General features: G+C 47.3%; 2 protein-coding genes across 5 annotated transcripts in view; both read left to right on the top strand.

The window, feature by feature from the left end:
• Nucleotides 1-12,879, top strand: part of MXRA7 (matrix remodeling associated 7) — a 37,383-nt gene extending 24,504 nt beyond the window's left edge. For 2 of the 3 annotated variants that reach the window (XM_068913551.1, XM_068913550.1), the window contains one exon: nt 6,524-8,305. Coding sequence is in view for 2 of the 3 variants with exons in the window: in XM_068913550.1 (XP_068769651.1) it covers nt 6,524-6,563 (40 nt within the window). In the remaining variant the exon portion in view is untranslated. Of the gene's footprint in view, nt 1-6,523; nt 8,306-11,144 lie in introns of those variants that run through there. The other variant, XM_068913552.1, reaches the window with a different exon arrangement.
• Nucleotides 12,880-13,778: 899 nt separating this feature from the next.
• Nucleotides 13,779-24,764, top strand: part of ST6GALNAC1 (ST6 N-acetylgalactosaminide alpha-2,6-sialyltransferase 1) — a 30,570-nt gene continuing 19,584 nt past the window's right edge. The window contains exon 1 of one of the 2 annotated variants that reach the window (XM_068913545.1): nt 13,779-14,349. The gene's annotated coding sequence lies outside the window, so the exon portion shown is untranslated. Of the gene's footprint in view, nt 14,350-14,381; nt 16,478-24,764 lie in introns of those variants that run through there. The other variant, XM_068913546.1, reaches the window with a different exon arrangement.

The raw sequence follows: 24,764 nt of genomic DNA, 5'->3' as shown, positions 1-24,764 counted from the left end.
GCCAGCTGCTTTTCAAGCCTCCCTTAAGGTTTGAAAGCAGTCAGTGTTTTTTTTTTTTTTTCCAGTTAGAAAGGAAAATGGTTAGGACTTTCTCAGGAAAATGGTTAGGACTTTCTCGAGCCTTGACAACTGCAACAAGGCTGCACTTTTACTAAAGAGAAAACAATGAGGGAATGATTCCCTTGGGCCTTTGCTTTCAGATCTCTCTTTCCATGGTGCAGAGCAGGTCCTGGCCAAGTCTCAGTTGGCCTTGGTGACACCATGGGGTCAAGCTGTCTGCGCTCTGTCCTTGCCGCTCTTCCTGGGGTGTGTTGGCTGGAGAAAGGAGAGCTGATCCTGTGTGACTGTCTGTTGAAAGGTCTTTTCTCTCTGTCCTCTCTCTTATTTCTGTGGTTTAGGAGGAGGTGGGGGTGGAAAGCCAGAAGCAGCCTCATGGGCAGGACACGGAGGTGAATCTCTGGGGCAAGAGAAGGGGCCCGCAGCTGCATTTCCTGGACATTCACCTTCCCTGGCCATCATGAAGCTGCAGAGATGCTTCTTATTCCTGCCTGGGCTGCAACATTAGCCAGGGGCCATATGTTTGCTCCGTACATACTTAGGTGAAAAGTTTGTGGTTTTGCAGAACCCTAAGTAGCACTGGGAGTGGAGTGGAAAGGGAGAGCTGGAGAAAAAGGTCAGGAAAGCCACTGAACCCACATGGCCTGGCTGCGAGAAGAAGAAATCCCTGTCATCTCCAGAACTGGACAAAATCCTGTCCCAGCGGTCAGCAGTGCTGAGGGTCTGAACACCCTCTGCAGTGCCTCACAGACCCATCAAGCAGGGCCCAGCAAATGGTACTAAGCTGCTCAGACACACTCCGCTGTTTGCAGGCCCACTCGCGGGATGGAGCCAGTAACCTGGGGCATCAGGTGATGCCCCAGACCATAGTCCAGCTTCTGTAAGACAGAGGCAAAGGTAAGGACAGTTCCCTTGGCTAATAGGTTCAGTTCCCATAGCCAGTTGACCCAGTTCAGAAGCAAATTATCTTCCTGACTGCCGATCCTCTCCTCCCTTCTCCTGGCCAGCCTCAGGCGGGTGGAGGAAACAGTACTTGAATCTAGGCTAGACTTAAGCCTAGAGCTCAAATACAAATTGGAATTCATGCAAAACAATTGGATGGGTGTAGCTCTCAACACAGTTCTTTTCTCAGCTGTAGTTTAGCAGTGGCTTCTCCCCAGCTGGGTTCAGAATAGCATCTTGGTTACAAGGCATCGGAATAAACTCAGGCCTGGACCCTGGATTTTCTGCAAGGCAGGGTGCCCCAGTCTGCCCCGGGCTCCAGGGAAAAGCAGAGAGAAGAGACCTTTCCCTGCTTTGCCAGATATCCTGGATCAAAATGGGGATGCAGCTGTGCTTTAGGGAGAATCCTGCTGAAATTCAGTTTTGAACTAGACAATCCTGGTGACTCCGGAGCACACAAGGGCAGGAAACAGCTGCAGGGGTTTGATGACCGCACTGACAGATTTTGACTTATTTCAAACACCTCCACTACTGGCCCTCCAAAAATTAACTAGATGGACTGGGCTGGGAGAGGTTGCATTTTGGAAGAGCTCTTCATCAGCGTCTGTCCCTGTCCACCCCCTGCATTGCCATCACATACCCCTGGCTTGCTTGCTTGCTCTCCTCTCTGTGTAGCATGGGCTCTGGGTCTCTTTCTCCTTCCTTCCCTGCTGTTAACCCTCACCCGCAACCCAGCAGCTTTGCTGACCTGTCCTGTTCTGTCCAGCATGGTGCTTCTTTTGGATGAGGGAAGCTGGTAAGTTTGGGCTTTCTTTCATTTTTTTTATTAGTTTGCTTTTCATCTTCTGCAGCACGATAGTCGTCCTGGGCCAAGGGAGGAGGAGTAGCAGCAAGGGACTGCAAAGACTAGGCCCATGGGACTCCGTTCAGGTCAGGCTGGCCACTGCTTCATTGCAGCCACCAGCCATGGGGATGCCACCAACCACGGGCAGTGCTGCCTTCAGCTGCAAAGCATCCAGCGCACAAGGTGCGCTCCCTACCCACCTGCCTCTCACTGTGCCTGGTGGCCCCCACTATGTTTGGGGTCCCTGCTGAGCTCTCCCTGCCGTGACACTCCCTGCATGGGCACCAAGCCCTTCTCATGTGAGGAGCAAGTCTCCTGGTGGCCCAGTGCTGGTCCCTGCCTCCACCATATCCCCAGGGAAGATGTCCTCTGACGCACGAGACATCAGTGGAGTTGAGATCTAGCCCTATTTAGAGAGTATCTGATAGTCATGAGTCTCCAGCAGTTTTAATCTCAGAGCAACTTAGGATGCCTGCCTCAGAGATGCAGGGGAAAGTGTGGCCAGGAAGCCTCTTCCCATTCCCTCCTCTTCATGTGCAGCTCTCCTGTCCCAGAGGGGAAATCATTGCAGGCTCCCCAGTAGCCTTTGCAGGGCATGGATCTCTGAAAACTCCACTTTGAGATCCCGGGTTTTTTCTTTTGGACCAGGTCCTGAATTGTCCCAGCTTGTGGCTGCTTCTCCATGTCTCCCTCACCCAGTGCTCACAGCTTGTTTTCATCTGCTTCTGCTTAATTCTGTGCGGCACGGGCAGCTTGCCGTTCTCTATCTGCTAACTCTCTGGGAGCCTGGGACTGGCGCTCTCACCATTTCCCCATGGCTGGGAGACACCGAGGGCTGCAGAGAATCCGGGTGAAATACCAGGCTGGGGGTTAACTGGTAGTGAGTAAGTGAGCTGGAGCGCAAACACCAAGGGATGGAAGAAAATGCAGGCTGGCCTGTCCATTGCTTTCCCCACTGCTATGGCACTGGTTGGTTTAGGGGATTTTCAGGAGTGTTGTGAGGGGATGAGCACACAACAGAAGGAGAGAATCTCAGCCTCTCAACTCACCTGAGCTTGCAGAAAGCTTGAGCCACTTTCCTGGCTGTGCTATGGCTTTTGTGTCGGTAGCTGCCATGGCTGGGAAATGTGGGAGGCTTCTGCCACATTCTCCTTTGAAACAGCGGTGGGGAAATTCAGCTCTGGAGGTGGCTGGCAGTGCAGTGCCTGACCCCACGCATGACTCACATACCCTTAACCTGATAGAGGCACCAAAGGTGATGGAACTTGTGCTCCCAAATCACGTAGGCTCTGGCAACCTTGGCTGCTTTCCTAGAGCTCCTGAGCAACGATAGGTATATCCCCAAAATCATATGCATCATTTGACTTTTCTGTCCCACAGGAGGAGCTTTGGATTTGTGTTGATAAAAGCTCCCTTTGGTACCTTTCACCCTCCCTGCTCTTCTTTTTTAAGCACTGACTGTCTTTTCCTCTTCTGCATTTAAGTTCCTCTCTCCACGTTTTACCTGTTGGCTGAAGCAAATGGCCCTCACTTTTGGGACCACAGGGAGGGCTTAGATTTAATATATCCTTCCTCAAATTCTTCCTACAACACATAGATCCTGGACAAGACTAGGTTATGGTCACTACTGAAAATGAGATGGTAGCTATCCCAAGGGTAAAGAAAGGGGAAGTGGTGGTGATGGGACCATCCAGCAATGAGATGGGAGGGAGCTGCCTGAGGACAGCTTGACAACTCTCTGCCAAGTCCACCCAGCTCTCGGAGCCATTCCTTGCTGTTTTTGATCCTCAAGGGTCAATCCTAGCCTGTCTGGAGCCAGGTTGCTACCTGCCATCCTTGCTCGTATTTCAGACCAAAGAATTGATGTTCCCAAGAAGCTCCCTCTGCCAGGCAGGGAGCTGGGAATGCTCCACGCTTCTGAAAATCAGTTTCCTGAGTGAAACAGTTTCTGAAAGGACATAAGCAGTAGAGCATGACGGTCTGGAATCTTCTCCTGGAAGTGTGCCAGGACTCCTTTGGAAAACCGTGGTTGATGGATGAGCTGCAGAATTTCCTGACCTCCTGCTGTGGATTTTGCATGTGAGAGGGACAAGCACACACGGGAATGCTACCTGCCTGCCCCATTTGTCAGGGCTAGGACACCGTTTGTCCTCTCAAAGACAGGAAGCTCCTGCCCTTCTGCCAATGCCATGGGGGAGTCAGTGTGAGGAAGATGCTTCTAAGGTCACTGGAGGGACACCCCATTTCCATCCACACTGGAGATACTGCTGTCAAAGAGAGGAAGGAGGAACTGCAATCTGAACTCCTTTTCTTGCAAGAAGTCCCTTCCAGTAACTCCAGCAACAGAGACTCGTTACCTCATGCTTCTTGGACTGGTGGTCCCACCATGTTGCCCTATCCACAGGAAGGAGGCTGCCGCAGAGCTCAGCCTTCAGCTGCCAGTTGATGGATGACATCCAGGGATCTAGACATGGTGTCTCAGGGATGCTCTGAGGTGTCCTGGTGGAAAAGGCCTGAAGGCTCTTGTATGGCCCCCCACCTCCTCTCACTCCTCCAACAGAGATGTTGTCTCCAGATCCCTCATAGCTCAGGATGAAGCATGGTCTTTCAAGACCTTCAGTACCTGAGTGTCCCTCATAACTTCAGGGAAGGGCAGGTCCTTGGTGTTCTTGTTCTTTGGTCGTTCCTTGTATGTTTTGTCAGCTGGATGTCGTCCTGTGAGAGCTACAGACTTGGGCCTCAGCTGGACACGGAGCAGAGATATTCAGATAATCTATATCTGAAGAGAGGAGGTAGGCCTCCAGCAAAAGAAGATCCTAAATGGATTTGATTCATCTTCCATAGGCGGAAAGCACTCCGATCAGCCTGATCCATAGTCCAAGGCAAAGGAAAGGAGGAAAGAGCTAAGGATAGGTAGCAGTTTGCAGCTCTCTGCCTCTATCCTGAGATGATTAGCTCTTTCAGGCTTCATGGTAGCATGTGTCCTTGCCAATGCCAGAGTCTCTCAGTGTTGGGGTGTTTATATGGCCCTGAAGCCCCTAGTGATTGACTGCCTCGTGGTCTTTAGTCTAATCCCTCTCATAGCTCACTTCAGGAGCAGAAGAGGAGTGGCCCTGCTGTGCAGATGGGGAATTTATTTATCTGACAGACATCTTCCATTAAGTTCATGCTTGGTTTAATATGTTTCACCTCAGCTGTCTGCCTGGCCCTGTCCTGGAGGTGAGTATCCCTATGGAGCGGCTGCAAGCTACAACTGAGCCCTGTTCGCCCTCCCTGACCTCCTCCATCCCTCCCTGCTCCAATGGTGGCCCGATGGAGGGGAGCTCTCCTTCTGGGCCCTCGCAGCAATGAGCTTATGCCCTCGCGCGTGAAATCTGATTATGCCTGTGTGGCTTGAGCAGGATGATCTGATCCTTGGCACTGTGAATCCCACAGAGCGATTATCCACTCCAGAGAATTTCTTTTCTTTGTCCTAACTGGCCAGCCACTGAGCCGCTGCAGCGTTGCTTGAGTAACCCCATCCCACATGATGCTTCAGCCTGCATCTCTCATCCGGGATCCGGGTTGCAGAGCGTACTTGCAAGGCCCCTGGAAAGGGGAACCTTTTGCAGAGTGCTAACCAAGGAATGGGGCTGTAACATGCCTTCATGCTCTAGCCATTGCAGGTTCCCAAACCCACCAGGGACAGAGGAGCCCAATGTCTGTGCTGATGGTACAGGGATCTGCTTTGACTCAAATCAGGAGCAGGTGTCTTTCAAATGGAGGTCAGGTATTAGGGACTACGAATTCTGTTGCAATCATGGGGAATTATGCTTTTTGGATGCATCTGCACATGTTTGTAAGCGTTCGGGTGATGTGTATTGTGGCTTCCCTCTGAATTAATGCAGGCCTCTGTGTCCATGGGAAGCTGCCCTACCTGCTGGTAGGTTTTTGGGTGGCCATGAGAGATGCTGGAGCGGTCAGGGCAGAGCATTTGAAGTGTTCAAGCTGAGAACAGGTGGCCAAATTTCTTAGCCCTGGCTCCGCTAACGATATGCTGTGAGACCTCAGGGAGTGCCTAGATGTGCCCATCCATAAGACCGGTCTAATCATCTTACCCTCCTTCCCTGGGACATTGGGAGAGCTTCCCATTGAAAGGAAGCCCTGAGGACAGAGAAGAAGGCAAAAACCCTAGAATGGAACAGACCTGTAGGAAGGTTTAGAAAGGTCAACCTGTTCAGCTTCACTGCCCAATGAACTCAGTACTTGGTCCTGGCTTGTCTGCCTGCAGGTGGGAGGAGGAAACTGGGCTGCACAAGTAGGCTGGTAGCCCAAGAAAGCTCTGCACGGAACAGTTAGGCAGTAACCTCTGGAGCTAATGAAGGTTGCCAATTAGCTGGGCTTCCCCAGCTCTCCTTGGTGGGGCAGGAGGGTTGTGACTTACGTTTGGTGCCAGGTGAGAGGATTTACACTATTTGTGTTTGGGTTTAGACTCTCTTGCTGCAGTTGATGAAGCAGTGTCTCCTTAGAGGCATGAGGTTTGCAAACAGTGGCTTGTTCTGCCCTAATGAGGGAAGTTGTTGCCTTCCCCTCCCACAATGAGTTTTCCCCTGCTCATTTATGTGAATAATAATGAACCAAAACTGAGGGGTGAAATGACTGAAATGATTTCTCTTCTTCTCTCCCTGTTTCTCTTTGCAGAACTGAAGACTATATGAAGTTGTCCCTAGCCTCCTCCTAAAAGCATCCCTTGGCATCTTTAAAGGCTTGAGAGAAATACCAAAACCAACCAAACACACCCATAAGAGAAATCCATAAACCCTCAAAACTTGGGACCCCCTCTTGGTCTGAAGTTGAGTTCTTCAAAACTCCTGTGGTATCAAGTTTGAGGAGATCCTGTTGTGTGCCTCCATGAACTGGGGCTGGGCCCAAGCAATGACTTGAGTTGTGTTTGGGGGGGGGGGGGGGGCTCTCTGGGATGTCCTAGCAGACAAACCTTCCCCCCCCTCCCCCAAACAGAACCCAAACCGGACACCAAACGTGCAGCAAGTCTGTTAGTTGTATTCATCACCGTGTGTAGCCCTGCTGTGAAATCTGTATTTCTTTAGCGGGGTGGGTGAATTGTAGCTGTTCTCCCAGACTTGCCTGGATCTTATACAAGACCATCAAGCCATTACTTCCCAGGGCCAAATTCCTCTTTATTGTTGGGGATGGGTGGGAACTGCGTATGATTTCAAACATTGTATAGCACCGTTGTATTCTGAGGGGTGGAGGGACAAAGTGGGATCAAAGTGAGGGGTGGCAGATGGTAGCTGGAATGACTCTAATCTTGCTTCTGTAGTTATATTAGCGGAAAGCTGATCCGTTAGGTAGAGGGAAGACTTGAGAAGTGACGAGGATTGATAGCTTAACTATTCTGCTTGTGGTGGAGGTTTAGGAGACCACACTTTGGCCACTGTTCATATCTGGATTCATACTTTTCCCTACTCTGGTTCCCAATGGGAGAGACCTGAGGAGGTAGCAACAGTATCATAGGTTCCCTCTGTCTCAGGATGAGATTATGGGGGTCCTGGAAAAGAAACCCTACCCCTTCCTCTGCCACTTGCTGTTCCAGTGCCCTCTTCTTTTGCTAGCCCCGTGGTTTGTCCACTGAAGCCAGAGCTCAGCATGTCTCCTCAGCTCTGTCATATTTAGGAGATAAATTTGGCTGGGTGCATATACCTGCTTCAGAGAGAGGTTTCAAATCAGACCAGCTGGTTTGCAAGATGTATCCCCATCGCAAGGGGGCTCGAGTCCTCCAGTGACGTTGTAGAAACACCAGGGCTGCATGGGGATGTGTTCTTCAGAGCTTTTTTTTCTCCTTGCAGGACAACTGCCTTTTGGCTAAAGCTTCAAACATATCAGAAACCCAACAGGCTACTTTTTTTTTCCTTTTTAATTCCTATGCAGGCAATACTTGAAACCTTGTACTCGTCCTTTTCAGCACCTGGGGTTGGCAAACTCTTAATAAAAGGGCTCATTTAAAGAACAGCAGGAGGCTTCAGCTTTAGAAGAGGCTGGGCTACCCCTTCCCAGCCAACAACCGCTAGCATATTTAGTTGTTTGCATATGAATTTAAACACATCAGGACTCTCTACTTCAACTTCCCCACCAGTACAGCCGCTCAGTCTCCCCTTGGCGCTGGCTGGCTGACTCTGTCCCAAGCACCCAACTATGCAAAGAATGCCTTATATACATTGTGTTTAAGTTACATGGCAATATGTACATCGAGCAAAGTCTATAGCTGAGTCCAGATTTTTGCTAGTGGCAGCAAGTCAAACTATTTCTTCAACTCAAATGGCTGTCTGGGTATTTTTTACTTTTGTTTGTTTTGTTTGTTTGTTTTGTATCTGATGGTGGCTCTTATACAAAGGACTGTAATTCTAGTGGCTTGAATCTGTAAAAATTGCCTTTGTTTGGTCCAATAAACCTTTGAATAGTTTATTTGGTTTGTGCTTGTTCTCCCTGCCTCCAGCAGCTTGAAACGTCTTCCTCAAGAGCTTTGAGTTGAAAGTCTGGAGTTTAGGTTAGAGGTACATTTTGCCCTCATATGCCTTTTACCCTATAAGTGGTTGCACTGACTTCCAAGTGAAAGCCAGGTTTTATGTTTTGGATTGTTTTTCCCTTAACTCTGCTGGAGCGATGCACTGTTGTAGCAGGCTTCTGGTCTTGTTTGACAGGGGAGAAGTTAGCAAAATTCCCAAAAGCAGAGCCTCTGCCCAGGATTTCAGCTGCTGAGAACATGGATGCTCAGCAGTTCCTGAAAGGCAGATCTTCTTTAATATACCTATGACTAACTGCCCAAAACCTCCAGTTAATTGCAGAAGTCTTGGGCTGAAATGTCTAAAGGAGCCTAAGGGAGTTAAGTAGGCAAGTGCAATTGTCTATCAACAAGAATTAGGCTGCTTTGAAAATCCTTAATTAATCTATTTTGTCAGCAATAAGTAAAATCCTATCTGACCTCCTGAATCCAAGTTGTTTTGGAGACAGCACTTACGGGAAGGGAGAATGATTTTACTTGTGAATGGGGTAGGTTTGATCTGAAACCATCAAGAAAATACAACCCGGAGCACCACAAAGTTGTTTTACAAGGTCACCTGTGATAGCAGAAGCTCATTTTTGAAATCAGTATCATGTTTTTGATATCTTACTCTTCCTTCCCAGGCTCTTTTCTCCGTTTATCTTTGTTTTCCTCTCTCTCTGTTGTAGATTGTGTAGCACAGAGAAATAGTTAACAGCAGTAGCAGCTCTTTTCTATTTCTGTTTTTAAACACACAATCATGATATTTAACATCATCTCTGTCAAGGGACAGCCAAAATGCATTGATGTTGGTTTAAAGAGAAATCAGAGTGAATACTGTCTGTGATCTTGATTTTGGAGGTGGAGAGTGAAAGAAGTAGGCCTTTGGGCAACTGAAGATGTTTGTAGTGTTAATGTCTGTGAAATCAGGAGGGAGTGATGCAGGCCCGTGTGAAGCATTCCCAGCTGGCACAGATTTCAGATGTGCAAAGCAAAGATATGTATTGAATTTCTCCATACCAGACAGGAAATGTGCCCTCTGGTGCCCAGTGGTGGTTTAAAATAAAACATCGATCGATAATGACTGTGCTTCACTTCCTCTGGTCTGGAAAGGGCAGTCTGATGTGTTCCGTGTGAACATAAAAAGTATGGAACAGACAAAGCCAGGTAGTTGACAGCCTGTGGCCAGAGCTTTCATAACCAAAAGACCCTACATCATTAACAGGATATGCTTGGCCTAAGGACAATTGCATTTTAATTGTAATAGAAAATAATTGGCAAATCAGCTTGCTTCTATCAGAATCTGCTTTCTTTCCCCCTTAACCCCTGGCTTACTGCGATGGGGCTGAAAAGACAGCTTGTTGCTGCTCCTGCTAGGGCTGAGCCCCGCTTGTCTGGAGCTCAGCCCATGAAGGCTCCTCTGCTCGTTCCTGTCCGTCTCCTTCCCCGATCTTGTTCTTGGGGTCATTGTTTACACTGTATTGGTGCTGTGCTCTCTTCTTTCAAACAAAGATTGTGTCCTGGTTTTGCCTGCCTATAGGTATTTCTACTGCTCCTGTTACTGGAAAGTAGCTTGTCCACACAGGACTCACAGGAAAATTACTCCAAGTTAAGTTATGGCATGCTTTTAAATGGATTAATTATAGTGTATTAAAGGCCTGTGTAGGGAGCTGGCTGCGCTGGGGAGAGAGGATGCTTGACAGGATGACTATGCAGAAGCAAAAGCCAGAGTCTCAATTTCCAATCCATAGTCAGCCCTGGCTGAAACCAAAGTGCATCTTCATTTTGCCCCAGAATAGGATTTTGTAGAAAGCTGCATCATTTCATGAGCTAAGGACACTTCAGAATGAATGACGTTCCTATACTGCCCACCTTTCTTTTTCTGTATCCCCGAGTGATGATCAGTTGACGTATGGATGATAGAAGCTCTCCAGTAAAGCCCTGTGACAGATAGATACCTTGTGCTGCAGGACACACCACAATGATTAACTGCTTCAGGTCTGGGAAAAATGTATTGGCTGTGCATAAGATCTATTACGGCGAGAAAGGAAAAGTTAATCACCTAGTAAGGGCCTTTCTAGCGCTAGAAATCTGAGTTAGACGGTCCACCAGTTAGCGTATGCCCACACATTGATCATCCCATTGCTTGACTGGCTACACAAGCACATCTCAGCATTTGACGTTGGCAGACGAAACCTTGAATCAAAGCAGTTTTCTCTCTATGATCTTATCTTCCAGTGGCTGATTTAAAGGCATGTCTACACTGGAAGGAAGTCTAGTCTCTAGTTTTCAGGTAGGGTATACATTTAAAATTTAATAGCTATTCCTGAATTACTCTGTATCTACGCAATTTCATTCCAGAATGAAAGTACACTGTGCTGATCAACCTTAATCTAGTTTTGCGATAGAGTCTGCTAAATTGGGACATAATGGTCTTACAAAATTCCACGTGTGGAGTTATCCTGTAACTCTGAGCACAGATAAGCCCTAAGAAACTGCAAAGTTGGTGTTAAAGCAGTCAGTTTTATCTCCATATTTAAAGAATTGTAGAGAAAAGTGCAGGATGATTGGATAGATAGGAGGGGGTGGAAGAACAGGAGGCTATCTCTTTCTCACCTCACATGGGCAGATTTCCTGCAGTCAACAGGGCTAGGGCTTGAAAAATGATCCTCCTTGGCTTCGTGCTTCATTTGACCCTGGTGTTCTTGCTCAAAGTGCCTTCTGGGGACCGGCTATTCCTACTTGTCCTTTTCTTCTTGACAGGGTTCAGAGAGAGCAGCTGGCTGCCATCTTCAGGCTCATGAAGGAAAAAAGTGACACATTTGGAGAGATGTCTGAAGGAGACATGAAGGAACAGCTTAGACTGTACGATATATAAGCTTGCAGCCAGTGGAGACTATGCCCAGAAGCCATCTCGGCCCTTATTATGCAGGACACTGGAGACTGTAGTGTTATAAATGTATTTCATTAGTTATTTTGCTGTTCCAGGATGTTTTGCAGATGCAGATAGGCCCTTGATGTATATTTCTAAAGATTCATAATTTCTCCCCCTTTCTATCAGTTTTCCTTGAAGAGTTATTTTCATCTCATGAACAGATTTTTACCTCGTTCTCGCTGGGTTATATGTCTCAGTCATACAAAGTGGATAAGCTCACGATTTTTTTTCTCGCCATTCATTTCTCTATTCATGCATCAATTCAATAGCTGAAGAAAGCCAAAGACTGATAAAACAGCAGATGTAAAATGGATGAAATAATAGAATCATAGAATAACTGAGGTTGGAAGGGACCTAAGGAGGTCTCTAGTCCTGCTAGAGACCTGCTTCAGACAGGGTCAGCTATGAGATCAGATCAAGTTACTCAGGGCTTTATTCTATCGGGTCTTGAAAACCTCCAAGGAGGGAGACTGCACAGACTTCTCTAGGCAGAGAGGCTGCCAATTCTACAGTTAGGAAATGAATAGCCAAAGCCAATGCATTAGTGCTCCGGCTAGAGGTGAGTTGCAGTTCTCATCTGCTTGGAAGGAATACTTCATCCTCCTTCACACTGGCTTTTTGAAACGAATCCAAGACAGTTCCAGCTGACCCCACTGAGCTCATCTTCATGCCTGAGAAAACAGCAGCTAACTTCAGCCTGGAAACAGAAACATCACTTTGTCTTTTGATATTAGTAAAAATGGTAGAGAAACATGGCTGACCTGTTTACATGGGTGATTGTGTTCAACTCAGCTTCTGTGGGAAACGACATACTCAAGAAAGTTCTGCGAATTTACCAAGTATTTTGAACAGTTTTGACCTATTCTTGGCAGTTTGGGTGCAGTGAATCATTAAGCATTCCTAATTCTAACTGAATGTCTTCTAGTGCAGTTCTCTCTCCTATGAAATCCTGTTAAATACTTTAGTATCAGGAAGGATGTTCTTGTTTTGTATCACTGCTGACAAAGGAAGGCAAAGTTTTATGACTCAATTTTAGGGAACGGTCTCTTAAAAGATTAGGTTTTCTTCATTTCGTATCATTCTTTTGAGTTTGAGAAACTAAACATCTCATTATATGGTCACTATTTCCCATTACAGTATATTTGGTAACACTGTAAAAAATAATTTTATATTCTAATTGTTTTCACTTGAGTGAAGACATATTTTTTAAGTGATGAAGCCAGCTTTACTGCCAAATTATGATTTAATCTAAATTCAATGTCTGAAAATTACCTCTTCTTATTTAACATGAAGGAATTAAGTTGGCAAAAGAATCCCTTGATAGGAAAAACCAAGCAGACCAATAGCTTGCTGGGTGCGTAGACCACAATTTTCTTTGTGCAAGAGGAGAAACAAAGAAAATATGTATGTGGGAGTTCTCCCTCATTCACACCCGAGAGCAGGCTCTTTTCCAAAGGTCTCCTTGAAAGCAAGCAAAAGCGAGTTGTTTTTTAGTTGATTTTTAGTCTTTGTCCTGTAGACCTTACAGTTTATTTCCAAAGCAATTTTTTATTTCTTCTTTTACATTTGGGCCTTCGCTGAAGAGGCATATTTCTGAAAAAATTCTTCTACCTCCCACCCTAAGATTAGGTCAGCAATGATAACCCTGAATAGGGAAGCGCAGCTGGCATTAACCCTCTCCTTTCCATGCCTGCTGCAGAGCGACCAAAGTATGAAGACACTGTTGACGGTAAGGCAGTGGTAAAAGACTACTGTCATGTACGAGGCCCCAATTTAAGAAAGAAACAAAGCTAAGTAGAGGAGACTCTGCCTGGAACACGTGAGAAACAAAGGGAAGGCTAGATGAAAAACCCTTGGGTCTAACGCAGGAAGAAAAAGCACGACTTCTCTACGCGCTGTCGCAAGGCCGCAATAAAGAGGAGCCCGTGGGACGTGTCTGCGTGTGCTCTGCGGACAGCAGCGGGGAGGCGGCGCGCGGCCCGTGTCCCGCGGGGCCGAGGCAGCCCAGCGCGGCGGCCGCCTTCGAGACGTCAGCGCACTCCGGGACCGGCTCCGGGCCGGCGCAGCTGCGGCCCCGGCCGGGCCTGGGGCGCCTCCAGCTGCTCCCCGCGCCACCCTCCACCCCGAGGCTGGTGGTGGAGGCACGAACACCCCGGCGGGGAGGGCTACGCGCCACCTTGGCAGGCCAACTTCTCATTTCCTTTTCCCTTGGGGCTCGTCAATATTTACACGGGAAATTTCACCAGTTGCTGCGGCAGTAACCCCCCTTCTGGGGGTTGTCCTTCAAATCAAATAACACTGGCTGCTTCTCTTCAGCCTCGCGCAGGCCTGCACGGCGCAAACGCAGCCGTAGAGCCCCCGGGGGGGGGGGGTGAGGCGGGGGGACGAGAGCGAAGGCCGTCGGGGAGAAGCGCAGACAGGCCCTGAGGTTCGGCGAGGGGGTTTGGGGAAACGTTTCTCCCGCTTGGCAAGCTTTGGGCAGAAACAGGGTGGGCAGGATCCCGTGTCTCCCCGCTCGCCCTGAGGGGCAGCATCTTGCGGTCTGCGGTAACGCTGATCTGGCCCTTTCGAGCCCCGACTTCGCTGGGACGAACGGCTGGCCCAGGACGGGGAGCGCTCCTGCCTGGGGGTGTCGGGGCTCGGGACACGCATGGACGCGGGGGCCGGCGCCGGCGGGGCCCAGCGCTGCAGGCCGCGAGGGAGCCGGCCCGCCGTTGCTTTGGCAACGGGGCCGGGCCTCCCCGGGCAGCTCGCAACCGGGAGAAACTGTCCCCGCCTGGCACCCGTACTGAAAATGAGGACTTGGCATGAGTTGTCCCTAGCCGGCCCTCGTAAGCCGGGCAAGCCAGGGAAGCGGCTGGCTTTTGTCAGGCAGTGCGCATGCCCCTCGCCACCGAGGGGGTGGGTCGCCTTTGCGCGCATGCGCTACCAATGACGCGTCACCGCCTTTCACTGAGGACCGCCGAGGCGGAGAGCGCATGCGTACGGCGGCGTTGCGCCTTCCCCAAGATGGCGGCGGCGCCGGGCGGCCCGGTAGGGCCGGGCCGGGGGCCGAGGCTTCCCTGGGCAGCGGCGGCGGGTCACGGGGCTGTGCCTGGCCGGCGGGTGTGCGGCAACGGCCCCGGGCCGCTCGGGGAGGGCCGCTTCTCGGCCGCTGGGGCCTGCGAGGGGCCCACGTGAACCCCGCCCTCCTGAGCAGGCCGCGGGCTCCCGCCCGGCGCTTCGTCCGCGCGGCCTGGCCCAAAGGCCGCTGCGGGGAGCGGGAGGTTCGTTTCGGAGGGCCTGGGGTGGGGGAGCAGTGAGCTAAGTCGGGATAGCCATGGATTAAGCTGTTCTTTGGTAAATTCATGTTCTGTGGATCTGCCTGCACCGGCGCCTTGGGAAGTGAATCTCCCGTCCCCCTAAGAAGAGGGCCCTAAGCAGTGTGAAGTCTGCGCTGCAGCCCCCACTGGCATGCCTGACTTGAGCGATCCGTGGCAGATATTTGCTAAGGCATTTTGTAGCCGTGTTTTTTTCCTGATTTACACATATCCCTGACCTCACAAAAAGCATATGTTCACTTAACCTAGTGTTAAGATACTTTATCCTGCAGATGAGGAATGGATTGTGCTGTGCTGATCTAATCTTGGATGTATCAGAGAATGAGAGCATTTTGTTAGGTATCCTCAGTCTCCTCGAATGCATTTTACAGCCCTCAGGCAATATTTGAGCACAAAATAGAGATCCTTCACTGCATCATTTTTTTCTGTAAAACTGGAACTTTAATGGAGAAGGGGATGAAGACAGGGAGAGGAGAAGACACAGCTCCCCTCCTCTGCCTCTGTAGGTGGCTTTGATAGGGATTTCAGGTTTGGAGACTTTTTCTACAGATCTTTTAAATTAACTTTTGTTCTTAGGTTGCCTGTGGAATTGAGAGGCCATGTGATTAAATAGCATCTGTTTTGCATTCTAGAACTCAAGTGAGTTACCTACAATTAGGCTTGGTCCACTGCATTAACAGTCTAGATGGAGTAGTTACCCATGCCAAAGACATGGGGAATTGTGCTAGTGAACTTGTCAGATGTATTTGTTAGCAAAGAGATGGGTTTCCACTGTCATTTCATTTGAAGGAAGTGGGAGCTGTTGCAGATAGGAAAAATATGGGCCTTTTCTGTGGTCTACACACACATAAACTCTTTCTCTTTTACTCCTGCGTTGTTATTTTCTATCTTCTGTTGCCTTTTGCACTGTTCAGGGTAGTTATGTGATCTTTGCAAACTATGTCAAATATTTTGAATAAATGCCCCCGGGGGCATTTCTCAGAATGAATCAAAAGTAAAAGTTCTCATTAATATTCCGTCAGAGGAGAAGAAGCGGGAGTTTCCAGACCAGCTTTGGAGTTACCTTAATACCAAAAAAAAACTCCCCCAAAACCCCCAAACCTTCCTTTTTTTCCGCCCTGGTCCTTCATATCTCTTAATCATTGTATCCAGGGTACATGTTTCTGTCAGGGAATTAAATCCCCAGTCTCTCTGAATTTATCCTAGGCTGTTTTTATTCTCATAAGGGTGGTGGGAACAGAGGCCAAAAACATGTTGCAGATAATAGTCCCTTTTACAGAAGATTATTTCCTCTGAAGAGTGAAATAACCAGTTCTGAAACTTGCAATAACTGATGGCTATAATGAGTCTTGGTAGTAATCATGCGGTAAGTGAATGTGTGACAGAATCATCTCCAGTTTTAAGAAGGCAACTTTGCCATTCTTTACCCCTCCCTTTTGTTCTTGAATCACATATTGGTATGTCATGAGGACTATATAAAAAAGGCCAAGTAGACAAATCTGTATAAAACCCTCAATTTTGTAGCCTTTTCTTCCTATGTTTCTGTAAGAGTTGTCTGAACAACATAATCTCAGAGGTGGTGGAAAATGTAGTGATGTGTACTACCTTTCTTTTTTGTGGTGCGTGATTAGTATTTTATTTTACTATCCTTCCTCCATAATATGACTAAAGCTCTTCTGGAAAAGGTCAAGTTTTGGAGGCATTTTGACATGTTCCAGGAACGTGATCTTTCTTGTGAGTCCTCTCTAAATGTCAAATGAAATAGTCAAGATATTAATCTGTGAGTGCGTGTCCAGACTGCGAGCTATGGAAGCAGCACCGAATGGGAAGAATTCCTAAAGGTAAGCTCAGAAGATTAAAAAGTGGAGCGCTAGTACCATGTATTTGGATTTGGCCTCCTATTAGGACAGGAACAGAGCAAAACATGAAGTCCTTGTGATTGTTTTTTAACTTTGGATGTATATAGTGCATATCAAATCTATCCGTTCAGTAGGTTCAAGCCAAAAACTCTGTGGGACGCTCCTTTTTCTGGAGGGAAAAAATCTCATGTCTTTAATGCTTTTTAATTCCCAGAGTAGGTCAGGAATGTAGTCACTGAGATACTTGCGTGTAGTGCATCATGGTATGATCAGCTGTTGAGAATGCGGTGTATTGCTCACATTTGTTAACTGTTAAATTGTATTGAGAACAATAAATAACAAAGAGTAAGCATTACGTAGTTTGTTTCATGTTTATATGCCTTAAAGAAGGGGCCTAATTGTTTTCTGTAAGAGGGTAGTATGAAACTACTACAAACTGGGGATTGTAACTAGGTTTTCACATGTTAAGCCCAATCATTAGGGATGCTACTATAGAATGAGATGAAACAGTCAACAGGCATCTTCCTTGGGAATCCTAAGCAGTCCCAACATATCTCCACGATTGGCGGTGCTAACTGGCAGAAACATGGCAGGGGTAGTTTTGGCCACCCCTGTGGCAAAAGTGGCAGGGGCCACTTTCTCCCTGTGGCCACAGGTGATCTCCTTGCAGCACATCTGGCTGTGAAGTGGTTCTCAATAGTAAAATCCAAGGGTGAGCTATGATGGGTGCTTAGCCCTCCTTTAGGATCAATTTTTCTGCCTTTGGTGTTTGAAAGTTTGCAGTCTGGATGCAGGGAAGCGTAACGTTTGGGAAGAGAGACAGTGCTGCGTAATTTGCTGCTGACAGAGCTCCCTGGTGTTAGAAGGCTTTGTTCTTGGAAGCTTTTACCACCTCTCCTCTGAAATGTCAGACCCTTTCTTACCCAAAACAAATGTAAATGCAACCCTGAAGTCCTCCTGGACTAGGAAGAAAATTATATCCTGCATGTTTTTGGAGGTGAATGTAAATACATGTGAAGTGGTGGGAGAGGAAGGGATTATTTCTGCTTGAATATACATCTGAATCTCAAATGCATACTGCTTGAAATTCTGTTCATGTAAGGTTGCCTGTTGACTTGCATTTGATTTAACTACTGGGCTGTAACTGCTAGTTTAATGAGAGCTGTGTCTGGGAAGACAAATGACACTGAAGTTGAATTCTGACATTTGGAGCAGTGCTATGAGAAATGAGTGGGTAATAGGGAGAAATGAATGGGGATTTAAACTTCCCAGGTAGCAGCAGCGCCATTACAAAGTGCTATGGTTCTGCAGTTCACAGCAGCATTTGCTGGTAGCATGGCACTCGCTCACATCTGTGATCTGGACAACGGCTGTAAATGTGCATCATTCCAGCAAGCAGTGATGGGCATCTCGTTCTGCTGCTGCCCTGTTATGGCTTTGTTACCTTCTGAACTAGAGCTGTTCTGTCCCAGAGGAGGACTGTCACAGCAAGAGTAATCGCCTAAACGATGCATCAGCAAGTACTTGTCTTCCGCTGGATGGTGCTGTTGTTTTATACAAGCAGCAATGAAGTCCTGCGTAGCTCCAACCAAAGGCCTCCAGGAGTGTTTTGCTTCAGAGAGGATTAAGAAGAAGGATGTGCACAATTCTCTTCTCCTTAGCAGATTTGTCACGAATCCTATAAGTTGTGATCTGCCTATTATCCAGCCTTTCTGATGCTGGCTAGACTTTAGGTGATTACTACAGATGGGAAAGCTCACGCTTTCACCAGCTTCAGCCCAGCCCCTTTCATGTCTGAGTAGTCAGAGTCAGATTTTTTTTTCTCTCTCATTTAAAACTTCCCTCAGTCCCACGAGAGTAAACTTTGCTTTATGTGTGTGGAGCGAGTACTTGTTGGCTCCACAAGGTGCAGTAAGCTAGCTAAGAGTCACTGGAGGAAAAGCTTATTTTCAAAATCTGTGGTTATACTTCATTGTGGTGGGAGGGAAGATGCATTCCTCGAAGAAAACCTCACCTTTCCAGAGGCCGCGACTTGAGTTTGGACTTTGTTTGCCTACCATAGCATCAGATCAGATCAGAAGTAGGTATTTGTGATTTATTTGACGTTGTTCTGTTAGACTTGTACCTTGCTTTTACATTGTTGTATTAACTCTCCCTTAAAGATGAGCTGCAGTCCTTACAACAGAGAAGGCCTTGAGGTTGAAGTCTGCAGATCATTGCCTCTCTGCAATGTTGTCTACCTTGCCAGCAGTGCTATTGCCTTTCACTGGAAAAGAAACAAAGAATAGTAGCCCATGCACTATGAGAAAGTGCTTTGCAAGCTCTGCCTATAACTCAGTTGTTGGAATGCTGCTACTGATAATTGATGGAAGTAGAAATTACTCAAGAGGCTGGTTTTAAGGGAAAGGAAGGGTTAGGAAAGGAAGTGGTGGAAGCATTTAGTTTGTAGTAAGTGAAGTTATTCACATCAGTTCAGTAACTCTTTCTAAAGGTACACTTCCAATTGCTAGCGCCTTCCAGTATCACGTGACAGGAGTGACTATCAGCTACTATCAGCTTCTTTCAGTTTCCAGATCCCTCAAAATCCAGTAGCAGGGAAGACCTTCAGGCTCCTGGCAGCAGATGTGCTTCTGAAGACTACTGCTAAGCTGTGGACTACAGGTTGAAAACCACTGTGTGGTGGCAGTGGTTCAGTGCAGAGCAGCTGACAAGGCCTTCATCAGTACCGGTTGTGTCTGAGCTAATCAAGACTGACTTGGTGGGATGCATGCAGGTTTGCAGCTGGCTAGGGTCAGGACTCTGGCTGCTACAAACATTGCAGGGGGAGGAGGGGAGCAGAAGTCTGAAGAGATAGTATCTTATTTTGAGGACGTCAATGGTTCCTGTGTGGAGAAAGTCCTGACTTCAGATGAGTAACAGCAGCAGATTCACGCCTCAGTTTCTCATCTTGTGAACTGCTTGGAACCAGGGTAGGAATTCCCTGTTAAATCACAGTATCTCTTTCTAATCCCTCTTATCATCCTGAATTCCATGCAGCTGACATCCCTTTGTGCAGCATGTGTCCTTTAATATCAGCAAGGACCAATCTGGAAATTGAGCTTTTTCATTTTGGAGGAGAAACATTACACGCCAGCAGCTAACGCAGAGGACTGTGACCTTTGGAGGGGATAGGGACTTACTGAAAATGTGACTGATAGGTAAAACAGCACTGCCTGGGGAAACAGATTTGCAGGGAGGTGGAATGACTGACTGCCGAGGAGGCTTGTCCCGAGATCTGACTTCTGTCCTGCAAATCAGAGCTATGTCTTTGCAAAATGGGGGAGTTAACAGTTTCTGGGTACTTCTAAAATGTAGTCTGTGTGCGGTCACAGTGGCTGGAAAGGAGACTCAGGGATACCTGCTGATCCCTGGACTTTCTGTATGTTCTTACTTTTTGTTAAATGATCTTCTCTTTGCATGTTTGCATCTTCTCTTTGCATGTGATTCTCTTTGCATGTTTATGCATTTACATTTTGATCAGCCAAGGTTGCTATTGGCAGATGATCTTTCATGGTCTTTGTTTTGTTTGTTTTTCCAGTGTGATATGAAACTGCTGGATGAACTACACAGGGCGTTACTCTGTATATTGGCAATGGAAAGACCTGTGGAAATCAAATGGAGAAAATACAAAACCCAGCTTTTCTCCATACTGATTATGCTGAAATCCTCGTGCCCCCCCCCCCCTTAAATTAACTTTTTAGTGGTGAAGTTTGACTTTTGGCATGAACAAAAGGACTTGTATTCCAAGTGGCGCTGCATGAAAATTGTAGGTTGGGTATTGTCAGTTCTTTTTCCTGTGTGGGCTGTGTTTCTCTGTCCTGCAGTAAAGGATTCCTGGTGTTGTCTGCTCCTGTCCTCATGGCAGAATAGAGCTGTGTGACCTTAGTGAAGAAAAAGAGGAATACTGGGGTAGAGCTGTGACCTTAGTGAAGAAGAACAGGAATAACAGGGTATATGAACCCCAGGGACCTTTAGATGGGAGCAGTGGCATTTCTAGGGGGAGATTTTATCTTCCAGCTATTTTCGAGCCGCCTGCGAAAGCAGGAGAGTGTTAGGGCTCAGTCCTTGTGTATAGATGAGCACAGTTTCAGCAACCCTACTGCTGCATTGTTAGATTGGTACTGCTGTCAATGGGGTGATGTGACGGTTCACTAAAATGTTCTGAGGAAATTGTGAACTATCCTACACACCTTAGTTGTTTTAAAAAACTCCTGTCAGAACAGTTGAGATGGAGAATTCTCTCCTTGGCTGTTTGCTTTAGCACCTCGTTCAGGCAGTCCTTAGTGCTGCCTCTGAAATCTTCAAGGGACTCTAGTCGCAAGCTTTCTTTTCTCCCCTATATCTATCCTCACAGATGAGCATCCACATCAGAGAGTAATACCAGAGGAGGAAATCTGATATTACTCAAGCTTAGAACGTAACTAATTTCTACACAGAGGAATTACTATGTGATAACAAAGTCATAAAAAGAAAAGAGTTGGCTCTTAAGCGTGCACTCTGGACCTTGGGGAAGTGCCTCTTGGGAAGCTTCCAGTATTGAAATGTTCTGACTGGGGCACAGCGTTGTCATGTGCTGCTAAGAGCCTGCTAACTGCGGTGTTAGCAGGTGATTTCCTGTTCTGAAGGCCGGGTACTTGTGTGGATAAAATTCAGGATGGTGTCTAGCCTTCTGTACTTTGCTCTCTCATGTGCTGCTCAGTAATCATCTCGGCAGAGGTGCTGCAGGCCTATGAGACACCCCTTTATCTGCTAGTCTGCTGATCGAGCTGCTCCACGGAGCAGTAAGCGTGAGGAAAGGCGGTCTTCGTCATTGTCTCAGCTTTGGCTGGGTGCACGGGCAGAGATGATATGCCTACCTCCAGCACCTTGTTAATGGTTTCCAGCAACAGCACTCTCTTGGGAAGCCCTGGGAAGCCCACGTGTTCTCAGGCTCCTTCATGACAATGGCCTTTGTCTGGAGCTGAGTGACACCACCCGTCTGGAGCGTCACCTGCTCTCTGCTACTGGCTCCAGCCACCCTTTTTCTACAGCCCTTTGTGGCAAATGATTTCTTAGGAAAGGATGAGTCCTTGTTTGCACGGGGATATTCTGCACCCAGGAATGATCTGTATCGTGCGTGACAGTTTGGTAATTTTTGTACTGAAAAGCCTGTGGAGGTGGTGCTGATGTCCCTGCTTACCTTTCTGCAATGAGAGATGGGGCGGACCCCCTCTTGCTAATTATCAAAATATGCTGGGCTTTATCCTACTCTTTGCAGCTGCAGTCACCCCCTGCTTCTCCCTACCTGAGCAGAAGTGACAGTTTCAGGGTCTAAGGGGGCACGGCATGCAAATGCTTTGGGTTAGGATCTGCGAGTCCAAGACTGATCCACCACGTTGTCCTAAGGTGAGAGAGAGAGTGAGGCTGTTAGTGGCAGCATGCTGTCCCTCGGCATGTGGCAGGGTAGCAGAGCTGTGAACTGAGACCCATTTGTGCAAAATTCCTTCCACTCTCCAGACATATCTACCAGAAAGGGGGCGGGGGGATGCTGTGCATGAACTATGTCTCTCGTGTCCTTGATAGAGTTTCCATCTTTGTGAGAACTGCAGAATACCCATATGTGATTCTACAGGCCTTTGTACATTTAGATTTAAAGAAAAAGGCGGCACAGCGTGGAACTGAAAGCGTGCTCCTGAGATCGCTTAGCTCGCAGTATTCAGGTACGTTACTTAAAGTCACGCTTCAGTGCACATAGGAAGGGATGGTGCAACGGTGGTCTGTTGTTCGCCAGTTCTGCTCTTCTCTGTGCATCGGTTCCACTTGCTAATTGCAGTGCCAAGAACAAATGCTGGCCACTTTTACTTCTATTTGCTCCCTCCCCAAGACTCCGCTCTGACTCAAACCAGGTTAATAGAGTTGATGACCAAATTGCTATTGCAAATGGCGGTTGCAGGCGTTAGGGTAACTCCGTTTTACCAGAAGGAAAACCCTGTTAATGTTGGTAATTGCCAAGCCTGGTTTGATTCTGGCATTTCAGGTGAGGTTAGCAGAGCTGGCAGATAAGTGTCTGTGACTGAACGTATCTGACCCGGAGTCCGTGACAAATCAAGCAGCCTTGAGATAGCATTTTTGTTGACTTTCTAGACCTCTGTTGCACTTGAAAGTTTGTAGTAGATTAGCTTTCACCTCAGGTATGTACAATGGGAGGCCTTTTTAATAAAGCATGCCCTATTTCTTTATGCATAAATGCCCTATTTCTTTATGCATAAATGGAGCCACAGTCCTCTGGTTTACTTAAGGTCATAAGGCCAGACTTTGTCAAATGCTGATATCGGGATAAGCGAGAGGTTGGCTGAATACAGCATTTGTCAGGAAACAGTGAATAGTTGAAGGAACTAGCCTTCAAGAAAAACTGTCTTGCAATTCAACTGAAATGCCTAGGCCAGAAATAGATTTACAGGATAATAGTCCAAAGAGTAACCCCGTGACAAGGCAGGGAATACATTTCCTGGATTGATTAGAGAGCGAATGGTGTGAAAGTCCAGAAGTAAAATGTTGCCCGTTTGTCTTTAAAGAAAAAGAATTGTTTGACCAAGAGACCATATGTATTTTCTCAGCTGTGAGTTACCAGAGAGATAAGCTGACTCTGAAATCAAATCATATTTTGAACAGGATCTAAACATTCATCCATGAGACAGAGTAATAACTCTGGACTTAACATGTTTGTGGGGCACTTGTCATACCCAAATGATTGTAATAGATTGACCTCCTGAACACCAGTGGAACGCTTTGACGGTGGCAAAACAACCCAGCTGAGACATGAAAGCTGCTGGAGCCTTGCAACTTCAGCCAGCAGGAATCTGAGCGGAGAGCATGAATAGGACATTGTGGTGGAGACACTAGCATCCGCATGAAGCTGAAAACAAAAAGATAATCCATGTTAGTTTTGGGCAGAAGCAGGACTGTTGGTGCCATCCTGGTCAAATTCTCCTGGGAATAACTGCATTTTACTGCTCTGTCTCCCTTCTCTTTATTTCAGAGATCTTCTGCCTGAACAGGCTATCTGGTGCAGTAGCGTGGCTAGTAGTATTCCTCCCATGGTTGTCTGTCAACATTAAGCAAAGGAAATGCAGTAAGGTAATTTGCAAGTGCTTTTGGGTAAATTACATAAATGTAAGAAACCCTGGTGCTCATTATGTACACTTGGATTCTCAGACTGCTTTATCATACAGTTAGGGAATAGCACAGCTCTTTAAAAGGTCAGAAGTGTTATCTCCCTAAGTCCTTGTTTTCCTAAGGAGTTTCAGTGTCCTCTTGGTCTTGATTGTTTTGTGTATTTACTTGTCAGGTTATAATTTTTGAAGTTAACTGGGCTGGTGTTTACCCTACAATTACAATATCAGGAGGTAAATATGAATTCAAATATTGTCCAAGTGGAAAGGTTGGGTGAAACAAGGAGGGTATCATGGAAGTGAGTCAGTGAAATCAGAAGCAAATTAGCTTAAATTAAATTGCTTAGGGAGAGAGGGAAACTTCTAGCACTGAAAGATAAGCAGGCCTAGACAGGCATCTGCTTGGAGCCGCAAGGGTTTAGATATCACTGAAGCTCGGAGCTGGACGAGATGACCTACTGAGATCTCTCTTCTAACCTTCATTGCTGTGGCCCTGTGGTGAGTTACTCAGTCTAGATGAGGGAGCATGTAGTGACACAGTGTGCGAAAACTGCCTGCTAGGGAGAGGAGAGAGCTGTAAGGGCCAGCAGGCGGGAATTATCACAAGGGCTGGACATCACTTGAACTTGGCATCATCTGGTTAACAACACAGTTTAGACTCTCTCTGTTACAGGCTGGGCCATTCTCATTTGATACCTAAAAATGGAGACGCGAGGCTCACGGTGCAGAGCTAGGAACAAATGCACTCGGTATATGTCCTGCTTGACTTCTCTGTGCCAGTCTTCACTGGAATATTGCCTGTCTTTAGGAAGTGCAGCTCACGGGAGATGTATGGTGTCATTGCAAAGCATTATTATTAGAAACAGGCTGGCTTGTCGTCTTGGCCCTTGCTGAGACTGTGTAAGACGAGTGTCCTTTCCGGAGATCTAAGGCCTCCGAGACAACCCCCAGTTGAACAGATGCTAAGAAGTTCCCAGGCAACCTGGAGAGGATGGCATGCAATTCCTGACCATAAGGATCTTGCATTTCCACTACAGTAGCACAGCATGCTGCTCTCCTGCCCAGTAATTACTTTGCTT

The sequence above is a fragment of the Struthio camelus genome, chromosome 19 (genome assembly GCF_040807025.1).
Source record: "Struthio camelus isolate bStrCam1 chromosome 19, bStrCam1.hap1, whole genome shotgun sequence".
Classification (NCBI taxonomy): domain Eukaryota; kingdom Metazoa; phylum Chordata; class Aves; order Struthioniformes; family Struthionidae; genus Struthio; species Struthio camelus.
This window is presented reverse-complemented; position numbering and strand designations above follow the sequence as displayed.